Genomic DNA, 14,471 nt, shown 5'->3' with positions numbered 1-14,471 from the left:
GTTGATGTGAGAATCTGCTTTGGTGTCACCGAATGCGAAATTATCTTGTCATAGCCGCCGCTGAATATAGAGCGTCCGTGAGCCAAGAGAGCTGCATTTTCATCACCGACAGTGGTGACAAGCGAACTTGGCATCAGAACGTCTTTCTCCAAGCAGGGAATGTTCAATTATCATGACGTGTAAGGCTGTGTAGAATCCTGCTTGCCGTGACAGGCAAGGTGCGCCTGTTCTCTTGCAAGGCTTCGAGTGAGTACTGCTGCGTGGTATTGTCGGCAATTTCCGGGTAAAGCTTTCGGACAAGCCCAAGAGGGCCGTCAACAGCCAAGAGCCCCGGTTAACTTTATCCGATTGACACCAAAGGCGGACTGTGTCAACACGCCTTTTCATCATCTGTCTAGATCCGATCAAAGCCGAAAGTGTGTGTGTGTGTGAGAGAGAGAGAGAGAGCACATACAGAGATCCTCCAGACATGGCTCCTGCATGGAGAGGAATAAGTAGACGTAAAAGCTGCAATTGGACACAGCTGGATTGAATTGACTTATAGAAGATGCTGCAGGACATTGACGACAGGTAGCATGATCTCGCCCATGTTGTCCGCAAGAGGACTATTAGATCATTTCGCGCTGCTTTGGGCCCATCATAGATACGTGTCGTGTTGCTCCGGCGAAGCGATCCTTGAGATTCTCCAGATCTGTGAGAGTGATAGATGGAAAAGGGATATCACGGGGTTTTCCTGAGATCGTGACAACGATAGCGCCGCACGAGGATCTATTCGCGATGAGAATGATGACTAGGCTATGACGTGCTGCCGCTTGCAAGTCTTCATACGAAGGTGGGGGCAGAGATCGCGAGAAACCTTCAATATTACAGATTCCAGCTGCTGCCAATCCCTACTTCTCCTTCTGTGCGATCAACAGCAGCTCGGTCTATACCGACAGTGGGTCCTTGAGCATCGGATAGACAGTTCTTAACTCCGAGGACTTGTGAGCTAGGTTGAAATTTGTCGCATTTCTGTCCACAGCCCTACTCCATGACTCGGGCTGCGTGTCGTGGATTGCCGCTGCAGAAGACATGATGCTTCATTTACAAGCAATGATCTGGTACCACTGAAGGCAGTCGCAGCTTCGTCCCATGAAATTGTCGATGATCGTGTTACCAAATGTCCGTCAAGAAGGTCGAAACATGTGTTGTAGGCCTCCAATGCAGACGTATATCTGCTAAAGTTACCAGCTACAGACTGTTTCAATGCAACTTTGAAAGCCCTGTGTGGGCTGTCCGATGCCAATCTGGAGTGCTCCACAGCGAGTGATTGACCAGCGTACTTGCTGTACACTGGGTAATGAGACATGTAGGCTTCCTGCAACCACATATGGCTGGTGAATCTACTCGGGGGTAGAGAAGGCAACGAGTGTGAGCAGAGTCGGATGACCTCCTTGACATCTTCATTCATCTGGGTTTGCGTAAACCGAGAGCAGAGTGCTGAACTTGAACTTGAATTATGAAGAGATGTATGGCGACGAGATCGTCCAGACAGTAGCCTACAAAGCGGGGTTGCTGAGGGTCGCTGCGTGATCAGGATGCCTGACCGGACACTGGGCAAGAACTGACTGAGAATGCTGTACAGCATCGCTGAAGCGAGAAATTGTCTTGCTTGTTATGCATTTGACAAATTGTGCGTGACCTGCATCTGTTTCTCAAGGGATTGCGCAGTCTATTGTGGACTACGATTGACGTTCCATAGGCAAAATCCAACAGCATAGCTGATGCCACCGATGTCAAGCAGTGCGTTATTCTGATTGTCGCATGAATGTACCCTTCAGTGTGAGCGAAAGACTGATGCCAAGAACGGGAGGGAAGGAGAGGTCTGCCAGATGTGAATAAATGAGAAGTTGGTCACCCATTGAAAGACTCATCCCACGTCGTTTCGAGTTCGCCGATAAGTTTTCCATTGCCCAGCACTCGATCAAGCTCGAAGGATGCCCTGATGTCCAGTGAGAATACAGGTGACACACCTAATGGTCTACAAACAGAAGGCCAGTCTTCGAGTAGTGTGCGAAAGTCTCCATGAACTTTACAAGATCGCAGCATCGCCTCCGGGCCACGCTACATATTTTTCGGATAATGAGACTTTGATGGCTGATTTCCGGCGTCTTCTCGAGTTGACATTGATGGAGACATAAATGCCAGCAGGAATGCACTCATAAGGCACTTGGAGATTGTTTTCGTCGACGACTGTAGGCAGATATAGCGTGAGGATCACGAAATAGAAGGTGATGCTATGGGGCCTTCGTGCGATGAAGTATGATGGGCTGAGTGGTGGGAGAAGAGATATCGGGACTGTGAATGAAGTTCAGTGGGGAAATTGATGGTTCAGGCCATGTTTCACATGTATTTCCATGTTATGACAGTTGTTGTACACACGGGTCGCTCCGCGTGTCGAGGTTCCTGTTTTCGCAAAGGATAAATGCCTGATATCAGATCAGCAGTAGACGTTGCTTATCGATGATCTACAAGATTCAACCTGGAGATCCATGTGAGTATTAATACAGGTCGAGATAGTGTATTTACTGCAATCCACGCTGGATACACGGAGTACCGCCGTAAGTACCTGATCTAGATTGACCATACGCAGTGCACATCACACTGTCTACTATCCAATTGCGAAAAAGACTTCAGTTATAGGCAGTACAGGATCAATTTTTATCTTACTATCATCTCCGAGGTTCAGATGGGCTCGTGGCCGCCGTTCGTACATTGAAAGTCGAGTAGTAATTTTGCTGAGTGAATTGGGCCGCCTTTGAATAGTTCAATGGCATATGCCATGCTTACGGTACAGCCATGAATCGGAAGTCCGAAGGTTCAATGGTGTGATTTGAAGAAAGAAGCACAGCCACCACCTGAGGCTGTTGGACCTGCAACGACAGTCCAGTCTGTGACTGTCTGCCCTCATCGTGTCCGACGGTGAACTCATCATTTTAGCGTGGGTGAATGGCCAACCGCATTTCAATTCTGACCGCGAGCGAGCCCAATTCAGCACTGGACCGACAATCGAGCTTGGTCTCGTCCTCAGCTACATCATTTGTAACAGCGCCTTCGCCGACGACGACTATTCGCCAAGACATGGACCACACTCACACTCAAATCCACATAGTAGAAGTAACAAGGGACACAGTTCACCTTCACCCACCAAAGCCATTGCCTAGCATCCCCCGTGAGGATACAATCGGTCCACCTCCACCTTCTCCTCCAGCCAGCGTAGACGAGTCGCCTGACAATCTATCAGCCTTATTCCCAGTCAGACTCTCAAAGTCAGACCCACTCCCGAAAGGCATCGAGACAGACATCGATGTAGAGTTGGATTCAGCCACCATAAACAGTCACCGCACACACGACCGCCTTCACCGTGCTTCCACAGAGACAAAATTATCTGCCAGAATCCCTAGAGTCTCACAGACGAGCAGTTATGCCCAATCTACTAGCACATCCAAGACACCACAACCAGATGGTCTCCTCCACCCACCCACTCGTCCTGTACGCCGCAACACGACAGGCTCCGCACGCCGTCCCCATCCACCTCCATCCACATATGTCGCAACCGGAGAACTGGAGGATGACATCCAAATACAGGCAGAGCAGATTCGCCGTGAAAGAAAGCGAAAGCAGGCTGCCGAAGTCGCAGCAGCAGCCGTCGTCGAAGTGGCTCAGAAAGAGGACGAGCGTCCCTTGGTAGGCAATCTAATAGGAGAGGACCACGCAAACTACGTCCTTATGTATAACATGCTCACGGGCATCAGGATAGCTGTGCGTCCCCAATCTCTATATGTGCGCAGCCTCTAATTCCACCTAGGTCTCACGTTGCCAGGCAAAGATAAAACGACCACTCACCGAACAGGATTTTACCGCAAGACATAAATACTCTTTCGATATGTACGTATTGTCCATCCGTTCCACATTCCGAACTCACATTTCTCCAGCGTCGGGAACGAACTCACTCCGTCCGCGAGATACGACTTCAAATTCAAAGACTATGCCCCATGGGTCTTCCGCGAACTCCGCGAAGACCACTTCTCTCTAGACCCCGCAGACTACCTCCTCTCCCTTACATCCAAATACATCCTCTCCGAACTCACCTCCCCAGGCAAAAGTGGCTCTTTCTTCTATTTCTCCCGCGATTACCGCTTCATCATAAAGACCATTCGGCACGCAGAACACAAGTTCCTCCTTCGCGTTCTTCCGCAGTACTGGGAACACGTCAAAGCGAACCCTCACACTTTATTGAGCCGGTTTTATGGCCTTCATCGTGTAAAGCTTCCCAGGGGACAAAAGATTCACTTCGTGATTATGAATAATTTGTTCCCGCCTCACAAAGACATTCACGAGTCTTACGATCTCAAAGGGAGCACTGTCGGGCGTATTGTACCACCTGCGAAACTGGAGCAGAATCCTCGCGCGGTGCAGAAGGATTTGAACTGGATCGATAGTAATAGGGTTCTGGAGCTTGGCCCAGAGAAGAGGGCCCTCTTAACGGAGCAGTTGAGGAGGGATAGTGAGATGTTGAGGGATCTTGGGGTTATGGATTATAGTTTGCTCGTTGGGCTTCATTGGGGGAATAGGGGGAATAGGGAGAATGTGAGAGGGAGTACGCTGAGGGTGTTCGAGGTTCGTCCAGCATTTATTTTTTTATTCATGATCCTTACTCTTGCTGACTCGCATGCAGCCCTCAGTCCCACCCATCCGACGCAAAACCACGCAAACGAAAGACGGGCGGTCGCCTGAAGCGATTGCTATGCGCCGAATCATGCGCGCATCTGATCCGCACCATCTAGGGACGACGCTTGATCTCCCGGATTCGCCTCCTTCTTCGATGCAAACCGTCGCGCCGTCTACGCCCACCTACTCCCAGCGCACGCGTCCGCGTTCTGGTTCCAAGGGTACGAGCAACGCAAATGTGGGTGGGAATGGGAATGGGAATGGGATCACGCAACAAGCCCACCTGACATTCCAAACCCCACCACATCCATCTCATCCTCTCCCCCAACCTCAGCCTCCTCAACCTCCCTACCCGCAGCATCAAACCCCTTCCAACGCACCCTCGCAGCAACCCCACCCCACTCAAGACCGCGATCACTTTCTCTTCTACCAAGACGAAGGAGGCCTCCAAGCGACAAATGAAAGCAACGAAGAGATGGACGTCATTTATTATTTGGGAATTATTGATATTTTGACGCCGTATGGGGGTTTGAAGAAGTGTGAGCATTTTTGGAAGGGGTTGAGCGCGGATCGGGTGCGTTTTTTTCTCGTCCTTTCATTCCCTCGTTCGCTAACTCACCTTTCAACAGCACAAAATCAGCCCAGTCCCGCCTTCTGAATACGCAGACCGATTCTTTGGGTTTATGAAAGCTGTCATGCGTGGAGGAGAGGGTGGGTCGCGGTTTAAGGCTGAGTGATGTTTTTTGTGCGTGTGGTGTGTGGTGTATGGTGGGCGATAGCTGATTTTTGCACGTAGGCAACGGCTGAGTCCCGCGTTAGTATGAACATACTGCCCCCTTGTAGTCATGGACTCAGCGGGGTGGACGACAGCATCACGCATCATCCTTCGTTTTCCTGCTTTTATAGTTGCTTCATCTGGAGAATCCGCGGACATTTGCGATGCATCGGAAATTGTACAGTCTTTCTCTCCCTTCTTGCTCAGTGGCAGCACGTTTTACAATTTTTTTCGACCCCATCCACAATCCCTCATGTTCCCTTGCTCATGCCCTCTTTATTTTCTGCATGCTTTCTCTCATCCCACGACCGTTGCATCTCACTACATATTCTATTTTTAATGGTTTTTCATGTTAATCTCTTCTCCACTTTTCTTATTCCTTCATTCTTTCCCCCCTCGTTCGTGCACTATTTCCTTTTCCTCGTCGACGCCACTTTAACTTCAATATCGCCGTATGCTTAATCTAGCGCTCTGTCCATCCTACCTCTGCCGCGTATCATTTTTTTGTTTTCACTTAGAGGATGAGGGAGGGCACGACGTACTTTTGCTATTGCTGCACGAGCACGAGGCCAAGCCATTGCACGCTCCTTCGCGCATCTCAACGTTTACGCTCGTTTTTCTTCGGCAGTTTCTTTCGTATACATATACGCTCTCGTTCGGACACGCATCCACTCGTTCATATAGCACACGCTTCGTCTCGTCCTCGTACATACCCGCATTCGCTCGTTTCATTTTTGTTGTCTCTTGGGCCATGCTGCTAGCATTATTTATGATAAGTTTAGGTATAATTTATCATCGTATGCGCATGGCGTTCTGCAAGCCTGTCTTGAACAGGAAAATTGAGGGTCTATTCGAGTTTGCGACCGAATAGACAGGCCTGCCAGTGGCAAGCTGTGCAGGGACATCGTTTCGGCGGGCATGCGTATGTACATGTACAGGCCATTTTAAAACACAGCGACAAATACACCTATTGATTCCACCTCGCAACTTTGTTGTACAACAACTTACAAGACATCACGGCAGGTCATGCTACAGTACTTAATAGCGGCATACACAGCGCACGCCGCGACCCAACTCGAACTGCTTCTACTCATCGTTGATGTAGTAAACCCCCGTAGGCTTCACGATCAAAGTCAACGCCTTGGGATTAGATGGCTCGACCGAGTGCTTCAACACGAAGGCCACTTGCCAGTGGCTTCGGTTCCACAAATCGTACTTCCCCGGCTCGATATCTGAGAATCCAGCAGACCCCGTGTCACCGTTGTCATTGGTGATGCGGGCAGAGATCGTGTGCTTGGTGTTGTTGTAAATCCCAATCTGGGTCTCTGTGGCTGCCGGTGCGCCCAGAATGATTATTAGGAACTGGCTGCGAGCATCCGAACGCACCTGTGACAGACATTGTGCAGTAGTAAAGATATTTGAAAAAATTGGTCGATGCAGTGACAAAGATCCCTGGGGAATGAATCAGAATCAGAAAGGAGGACAAATGAAACTAGGCCTTGGACTCACTCAGAGTAATCAAAGGAGCGATGGGGACCTGCCTTCGAGACCGACCGCATATTTATACGCGTGAACCCGGTTGAATTCTCTCGGAGCTCGCATTCAAAGCAGCTCACATAGTAATTCCCCAGGCTATGATTGTCCGGCGGGGTTTGGAGGATCTTCTGAAGGTTATGGTTCAGACAATCAGAATTCAATGAAGCACTGGCAGCTGACCTTGTCAAAAAGAGGGGTACCTTGTGGTGAAGCTGCGGCGAAACGAGTAGCATTACTAACCGGCGACTCGTCATCATTCTTGCTGTATGTAACATGGCTTTGGAGCAGCATCCGAATCATGGGGCCCATCAAGGGTTCCCAGCGTGAAATGTGGCAAGTTCGAGTCGGATCCGACCATGGTGAATGGAAGCCTGACGGGGATTACGTCTCAAGCGTTGCTGGTAGTGGCACTCACACAAATTTGAGAGAGCTGAATAGTGTTACGAGCACATTTCGGGGTTGAAACATCGACTCGGAAATAAAACTTGAAGGACTGGTATGATAGCTATGAGTGGAATGATGATCTGCTCATTGACAAAGTTGCAACTTGCAATTGACCCCGGATCTGCAATATCACTATGTACTGACTTATGTAAGTTGGTTGATCAACTGATCACCTTGCCATATATTCACATAATATCGCTCCTCTCAGTTCAAGTCGAGTACCTTACAGTACTAGTTACGTGGTTGTCAAACATTGATCAGTGATATTGCAGATCCGGGGTCAATTGCAAGTTGCAACTTTGTCAATGAGCAGATCATCATTCCACTCATAGCTATCATACCAGTCCTTCAAGTTTTATTTCCGAGTCGATGTTTCAACCCCGAAATGTGCTCGTAACACTATTCAGCTCTCTCAAATTTGTGTGAGTGCCACTACCAGCAACGCTTGAGACGTAATCCCCGTCAGGCTTCCATTCACCATGGTCGGATCCGACTCGAACTTGCCACATTTCACGCTGGGAACCCTTGATGGGCCCCATGATTCGGATGCTGCTCCAAAGCCATGTTACATACAGCAAGAATGATGACGAGTCGCCGGTTAGTAATGCTACTCGTTTCGCCGCAGCTTCACCACAAGGTACCCCTCTTTTTGACAAGGTCAGCTGCCAGTGCTTCATTGAATTCTGATTGTCTGAACCATAACCTTCAGAAGATCCTCCAAACCCCGCCGGACAATCATAGCCTGGGGAATTACTATGTGAGCTGCTTTGAATGCGAGCTCCGAGAGAATTCAACCGGGTTCACGCGTATAAATATGCGGTCGGTCTCGAAGGCAGGTCCCCATCGCTCCTTTGATTACTCTGAGTGAGTCCAAGGCCTAGTTTCATTTGTCCTCCTTTCTGATTCTGATTCATTCCCCAGGGATCTTTGTCACTGCATCGACCAATTTTTTCAAATATCTTTACTACTGCACAATGTCTGTCACAGGTGCGTTCGGATGCTCGCAGCCAGTTCCTAATAATCATTCTGGGCGCACCGGCAGCCACAGAGACCCAGATTGGGATTTACAACAACACCAAGCACACGATCTCTGCCCGCATCACCAATGACAACGGTGACACGGGGTCTGCTGGATTCTCAGATATCGAGCCGGGGAAGTACGATTTGTGGAACCGAAGCCACTGGCAAGTGGCCTTCGTGTTGAAGCACTCGGTCGAGCCATCTAATCCCAAGGCGTTGACTTTGATCGTGAAGCCTACGGGGGTTTACTACATCAACGATGAGTAGAAGCAGTTCGAGTTGGGTCGCGGCGTGCGCTGTGTATGCCGCTATTAAGTACTGTAGCATGACCTGCCGTGATGTCTTGTAAGTTGTTGTACAACAAAGTTGCGAGGTGGAATCAATAGGTGTATTTGTCGCTGTGTTTTAAAATGGCCTGTACATGTACATACGCATGCCCGCCGAAACGATGTCCCTGGGATAATCTGCGAACATGAAGTTAGTTTATTCGCAACCCAGAGAGTGAGTGCAACTCGCCATGGTGGTGGTTTGAGAGACCAAGGATGCTTACGTGATAAACACGAAGCACGTGCTCACTAGAGAAACCGTGTTGGCGTGCTTTACCTTTCAACAGATATCAGTCAAGGGCCATGAGCGTATCGTTCGAGCTTCAAGATGAGCTACAGGCACTTCAGGACATCGCAAACTACGAAATCCCAAATGACCAGGATCCCCACAGTAACGATCCCGGCCCCTTATTGCAACGTACGCTAGCCTTGGGTGTTGGCATTTGATTCTTACTGACCACGAGCTTAGAGGCTGTCGGAGCGATTGCTCATTCATCCGAAGAAATAACTGATCCAGAGGTATTTGATATATTCCGAAGTCTTCTCAAGCATTCCGATGCAGTCGCTGGTGCTTATATGAGCAAAATGCTCGACGCTCTACTCTCTGCATTTGGAGCTCAAATTGATGCTGCAATACGCGACTCCAAGGAAGAAGATCAACAGATTGTTATGGCTCATAAGCTGCCTTTGGAAATGTATGCCTTCTTAGTTAATTGGTTTGTAGGTGCCGCTGAGAAGGTGAAGGCCATGGGTGAAGAGGACGCTCCACCAGCACCTGTAAAGTCGCGTCGTGGGAGGGGCGGAAAGTCTGGTACCTCGAGGGCGGCTGCGAAGAAGGCGGAACAATGGACATGGATCGATCAGATCCCTGGCACTCTGGAACTCATTTGCAAGGCGTTGAAACTGAAGACGCACCGCATCTGGGTGACTAGCCCGGAGAGAGATGCGTTCATAACGTGCGTACGGATTGCTCTATATCACATGATTTGGCGGGGGACATACGCCAATTCGGTTGTTTAGACATTTGTTGACCCTACTTTAGATGCCTTACCCGCCCCGCGTACCATGTTGCCGAGTCTGAACAATATATGAAGACTCAAAACGTCCGCATGCATGTCTACAAAGTCATTTGCCTTGCTGTAAAGCATCATGGTCACACGCTCGCTGCGCAAATCAACATCATGCAATCCTTGCAGTACTATGAACACCTCTCTGAACCCATGGCAGAGTGCCTTTCTATCCTGGCAAAGGAATTTGATCACGCCCAACTTGGCGACGAGATACTTCGCGAAATCGCTGGAAAATCGTTCAGTGCGCAGGACACCAAGGGTCCGAGAGCGTTCTCCCGATTCTTGGTTAGGTTCAGCGAGGAGTCGCCGCGATCCGTTCTCAAGCAAATCAGTCTCTTGATTGACCATCTCGACTCAGAGGTGCGCTCCCCGGAAACAGTTTTTCTTACCCATCTGACAAGCATGTAGTCTTATCCTATGCGCATGGCAATTGTTGAAGTTATCGGTTCACTCATTCGTGAACTCGCTACGTCTGAGGACATGACAAATCGTACGAATGGCTCTAACCAAGCGAGCAAGCAGCTTGATGGGCTGTTTGAACTCCTACTTTCGCGAACGCTTGATCTATCCTCTTACGTACGCTCTAAGGTCTTTGCAACACTCTCGAAGATGCTTGATCTGCCTTTACGTCTTCCAGAGCAGCGGCTCCGGATCACACGCGCTGCCGTTGACACGTTGGAGGATAAGGCGAGCACAGTACGCAAGGCCGCTATTTCGATACTTGTGAAGCTCATTCTGACCCATCCATATGGGGATATGTATGGAGGTGACTTGAGCTTGGAAAAGTGGGAGGAACGGTATAAGACTTGGAAGGACAAGTTGGAGGAGATGGAAGGGGGTATCGGGAAAGCAGTTGAGAGGGATCAAAATGACAAAGAAGAGGTAGAGTCTAATGTCGAAGAGGAAGATGCTGATGAGGACGAAGACACGGAAATGGAGGACACAGATGCAAACGACGACGGCGACGCATCATCAGAAAAACCGAAGCCTAAAAAGAAAAAGGCAAGCCGGAAATCTACCGTCGATGTCACAGCCATTGTCTCGGAACAAGAAGCACTTGCTGCCCTGGAGACTAATGAAATTCTTGCCATGAGTTTGCGCAAGAAGTACTGTACGGAGGCACTGGATTTCATCCGTACCCTAGAAGGCGGGATGGTGTGGCTCACGCAGCTTTTGGGGAGCACGAGCAAGGCAGAAGTATTAGAGAGTATGGAGTTTTTCAGAGTCGCATTTGAGTACCAGCTTGCCAGTGCCGAGGTGATACATATGATTATTCCGTGTTACGGCCATCTAACCTCATTACCAGAAGGGCATCAAACGTATGCTACATCTCATATGGCACAAGGATAACAGCTCAACGTCGGAGGACGGGAAGGAGCTGAAAGGGGTGCGGTCGAGGCTCCTTGAATGCTACCGTATGCTGTACTTTGACCCCCTACCCGACATGGAACCTAAGCAGCAAGTGAACCGTATCGCCAAAAATATGATTGAGTGGGTCCAGCTCTCTTTCTCAGATTTAAAGCTCCTTGAACATTTATCAAAGATTGACATACGAAGCAACGCTTGCAGAGCTTACCAGTTTAGAAGAGATGATGCGTATCATGATGGAAGATGGCCGGATCCATCATGATGTGATCAATAAGTTGTGGCAAGTTTACAGTGAGGGGCGTTCCGTTGCAGCCGCAACACATTGGTTCATGTTCATTTTTAGGCGCTCCTCAAGCTTTACCCCGCTCTCAACGTCGTGGTGCAATCATCATACTTGGAATGTTGGCACTTTCGAAACGCACCATTATTTCTGAGAAGGTGGACACATTGCTGAAGATCGGTCTTGGACCATTCGGCAAGGTGAGTGTGAGTAAATACCCCATCAATACCAAGCATTCACCCTACGGCAGACCGACCTCACACTTGCAAGGTACACGTGTCTTGCCCTGCAACGCTTGAACGGCAGTGCAAAGAAAGTCAAAGGTACGAACGGAACCGTATCCCATCAATCATTTTCTCATACAGGCAACAGGATCTCTTCTCGATAAATCCCTTCGGATGGAGATGGAAAACCCCATCTTCCGTAAGTTGCAAAACACGATAGAGCACCCCTGTCGATCGAAAGACTGGTTCGGCATGGCCGAACAAGCAATCAATACTATCTACGCCCTAGGAGAGCATCCCGACGAGCTTTGTAACAACCTTGTGAAGAACCTTACCCGGAGGGCATTTGCCAAGCAGCAAAATCCGGAGGAGCCTTCATCCGAGCCGGACATAGAGACGATGGAGGTGGATCAAGAGATGGAACCCCCGGAGCCAGCCTCGCACGCGCCCTCTAGTACACACTTGTCAACCCAGCAGTCGAGTACAAGCGAGAAAGATCTTGGAGATGTCTTCCATCTCAGTCAGCTGCTTTTTGTCGTAGGACATGTGGCCATCAAGCACATCGTCTTTTTGGAGCTGGTGGAAAGGGAATGGAAGCGGCAAAAAGATGAGAAACAGTTAGGTATGTTCACTTTAAACGCACTCAAACTATCAAATGACGTTTTACGTAGCGGAAAAGCTTGCAGCTGGAGGCTCACCCAATAGAGCCAATAAGGAGACCGAAGAGCTTGATCAAGTTGCTGGCAATGCAGAGGATGAGATTGGTGAACGGATAGCTGCCGTTCGCGAAACTGAGCTGCTCTATGGAGAGCAGTCGTTGCTGAAGTTGTACGGCCCATTGCTAGTCCATGTGTGCGGTAGTCCACATAAATTCAAGGCAAGTGACGAGTCATTTTCTCTGCATTACTACTGACACATACAACAGAATCGCACACTTCGTGCTGCTGCAACTCTCTCGTTCAGCAAGTTCCTCTGTGTCAGCTCACAATTTTGCGATCAGCACCACCATCTCCTCTTCAAGATCCTTGAGACCTCAAGAGATCCAAATATCCGTAGTAACATTGTCATTGCTCTCGGCGATGTGGCAGTCTCGTTCAGTAACATCATCGACGAGAACAGCAATGAATTATATAAAGGCCTTTCTGACGGAGATCTTGTCGTGAAGAAGAACACGCTGATGGTGCTCACGCACTTGATCCTCAACGGGATGATCAAAGTGAAAGGTCAGCTAGGCGAGATGGCTAAGTGTCTAGAGGACGAGGAGCTACGGATATCCGACCTTGCGAAGCTGTTTTTCAAGGAGCTGTCGACGAAGGACAATGCGATCTACAACAACCTACCTGATGGTATGCCTCAGTTCACTCTTAATATCAACGTTCTTCATATCATTATTCTAGTTATCAGTCACTTGTCCACAGGTGACCACGCCGTCGAGGAGGAAACTTTCAAAAGCACCATGCGCTACATCTTTTCTTTCATTGAAAAGGCCGGTCCTCGTCTCTTTCCATCGTCATAGTTCCGATTCATTAAACTTCTAACAGGAAAAGCAAGCCGAAAATATTGTGGAGAAGCTTTGCCAGCGTTTTAGACTCTCTGAGGATCCCCGTCAATGGCGCGACATCGCATTCTGCTTGTCTCTCCTCCCATTCAAGTCAGAGCGATCGGTCAAAAAACTCATCGAAGGCTTGCAATTCTACCGCGATAAGCTGCACGAGGAGGGCGTGTTCGAGAGGTTTAGTGAGATACTTACAAAGGCGCGCTCCAATAAATCGGCGAACAAGCCAGACACGGAGCTGAATGAGTTTGAATCGGTACGGCCGTTTTGACCAGGATTCCTGTAACATGAGTCTCAAAGTCTTCCAGATACTTAGCGAACATCGACGCCAAGGCGAAGAGGACCAAGCCTTTGAAAAGCGCGTTGAAGGCAAGAAAGCAGCTGCGAAACGGAAAGCTACACGACGATGTGAGTTCTATGTATACTCCTTGATTTCTTACTCACATATTTTGCAGCCGTGCGCAAGAAAGTTGTTGAAGCCGAGCCTGAGCCAATATCGCACGCCCCGGCCACACGGGATGATGACGATATGTATGTGTAAACCGGACCTACATCTAGGACCTCTTGAATGCAACTATGCATCCAGCACGTAAATTAGTATTTCCGCAGGTGTACCAACATTATAATTTGGTTAGAATTGAGTATTTGAATGTCTTGCAATTCATGATGCATGAGTACTGTGCATGGCTAGAAGGCCTTCGTTTCGGCGGCATGTATCCAAAACACGGGCCGATCATAATATACATTGATTCCACATTGCAACTTTGTTGTACAACAAGACGTCACGGTAGGTCATATGCCTACAATACTAACAGTATGCACAACCCACACCATGATCCAACTTGAAGAGCTTCTGATTATCAATGATGTGATAAACCTCCGTAGGCTTCATAACCATAACCAAAGTCTCCGCCCTGTTATCGGGTGGGTTGGCCGACTTCTTCAACACGCTACTTACCAGTGGCTTCTGGTCCACAAATCGCAGTGCATCCCCTGTGTCACCGTTGTCAGCGGTGATGCGGACAGAGATACCAGTCAACACCAGTAGAACTGGTGCCAGATTGTTGAACGATAAGTATGAGTTTTTCAAAAGTTCATCGCCGTAGCTCACCACTTGAAGACTTCCTCAGCACAGACCCGTCGGGATCTGAGAAAATGTTGTG

The 14,471-nt window shown here is 49.0% G+C and overlaps 3 protein-coding genes across 3 annotated transcripts; all 3 read left to right on the top strand.

Annotated features, from left to right (window-relative positions):
- Positions 1 to 3,120: 3,120 nt before the first annotated feature.
- On the top strand, positions 3,121 to 5,447 carry F5891DRAFT_947764 (SAICAR synthase-like protein; the record flags this gene model as incomplete). Its single annotated transcript, XM_041374759.1, has 6 exons — positions 3,121 to 3,801; positions 3,848 to 3,927; positions 3,975 to 4,659; positions 4,718 to 4,873; positions 5,099 to 5,284; positions 5,340 to 5,447. 6 exons carry the CDS (start codon positions 3,121 to 3,123, stop codon positions 5,445 to 5,447), a joined length of 1,896 nt encoding a protein of 631 aa, XP_041228670.1.
- Positions 5,448 to 7,637: 2,190 nt separating this feature from the next.
- F5891DRAFT_1276666 (uncharacterized protein) lies at positions 7,638 to 8,991 on the top strand. Its single transcript, XM_041370242.1, has 5 exons — positions 7,638 to 7,751; positions 7,810 to 8,122; positions 8,175 to 8,329; positions 8,387 to 8,452; positions 8,508 to 8,991. Exons 2-5 carry the CDS (start codon positions 7,994 to 7,996, stop codon positions 8,572 to 8,574), a joined length of 417 nt encoding a protein of 138 aa, XP_041228669.1. The 5' UTR covers positions 7,638 to 7,751; positions 7,810 to 7,993; the 3' UTR covers positions 8,575 to 8,991.
- Positions 8,992 to 9,098: 107 nt separating this feature from the next.
- F5891DRAFT_1020421 (non-SMC mitotic condensation complex subunit 1-domain-containing protein) lies at positions 9,099 to 13,989 on the top strand. Its single transcript, XM_041361125.1, has 15 exons — positions 9,099 to 9,229; positions 9,281 to 9,767; positions 9,854 to 10,241; positions 10,290 to 11,138; positions 11,188 to 11,372; positions 11,425 to 11,540; positions 11,593 to 11,729; positions 11,780 to 11,852; positions 11,902 to 12,375; positions 12,425 to 12,630; positions 12,679 to 13,099; positions 13,151 to 13,239; positions 13,295 to 13,564; positions 13,617 to 13,716; positions 13,764 to 13,989. The coding sequence occupies exons 1-15, from the start codon at positions 9,115 to 9,117 to the stop codon at positions 13,847 to 13,849; spliced, it is 3,996 nt and encodes a 1,331-aa protein (XP_041228668.1). The 5' UTR covers positions 9,099 to 9,114; the 3' UTR covers positions 13,850 to 13,989.
- Positions 13,990 to 14,471: the final 482 nt, after the last annotated feature.

The sequence above is a fragment of the Suillus fuscotomentosus genome (genome assembly GCF_016647785.1).
Source record: "Suillus fuscotomentosus strain FC203 chromosome Unknown F5891scaffold_14, whole genome shotgun sequence".
Classification (NCBI taxonomy): Eukaryota; Fungi; Basidiomycota; class Agaricomycetes; order Boletales; family Suillaceae; genus Suillus; species Suillus fuscotomentosus.
Note: the sequence above shows the minus strand (reverse complement) of the source record. Positions and strands in the feature narration are given on the sequence as shown.

What these genes read in the sequence shown, in the direction of transcription:
- F5891DRAFT_1276666 (XM_041370242.1), top strand. Translation starts at nt 7,994, where the DNA reads ATGGGCCCCATGATTCGGATGCTGCTCCAAAGCCATGTTACATACAGC. An exon ending in CGCTCCTTTGATTACTCTGA is followed by an intron (nt 8,330 to 8,386) that starts GTGAGTCCAAGG and finishes TTCATTCCCCAG; the next exon opens with GGATCTTTGTCACTGCATCG. An exon ending in CTGCACAATGTCTGTCACAG is followed by an intron (nt 8,453 to 8,507) that starts GTGCGTTCGGAT and finishes GCGCACCGGCAG; the next exon opens with CCACAGAGACCCAGATTGGG.
- F5891DRAFT_1020421 (XM_041361125.1), top strand. Translation starts at nt 9,115, where the DNA reads ATGAGCGTATCGTTCGAGCTTCAAGATGAGCTACAGGCACTTCAGGAC. An exon ending in TCCCGGCCCCTTATTGCAAC is followed by an intron (nt 9,230 to 9,280) that starts GTACGCTAGCCT and finishes CCACGAGCTTAG; the next exon opens with AGGCTGTCGGAGCGATTGCT. An exon ending in ATCGCCAAAAATATGATTGA is followed by an intron (nt 11,373 to 11,424) that starts GTGGGTCCAGCT and finishes CATTTATCAAAG; the next exon opens with ATTGACATACGAAGCAACGC.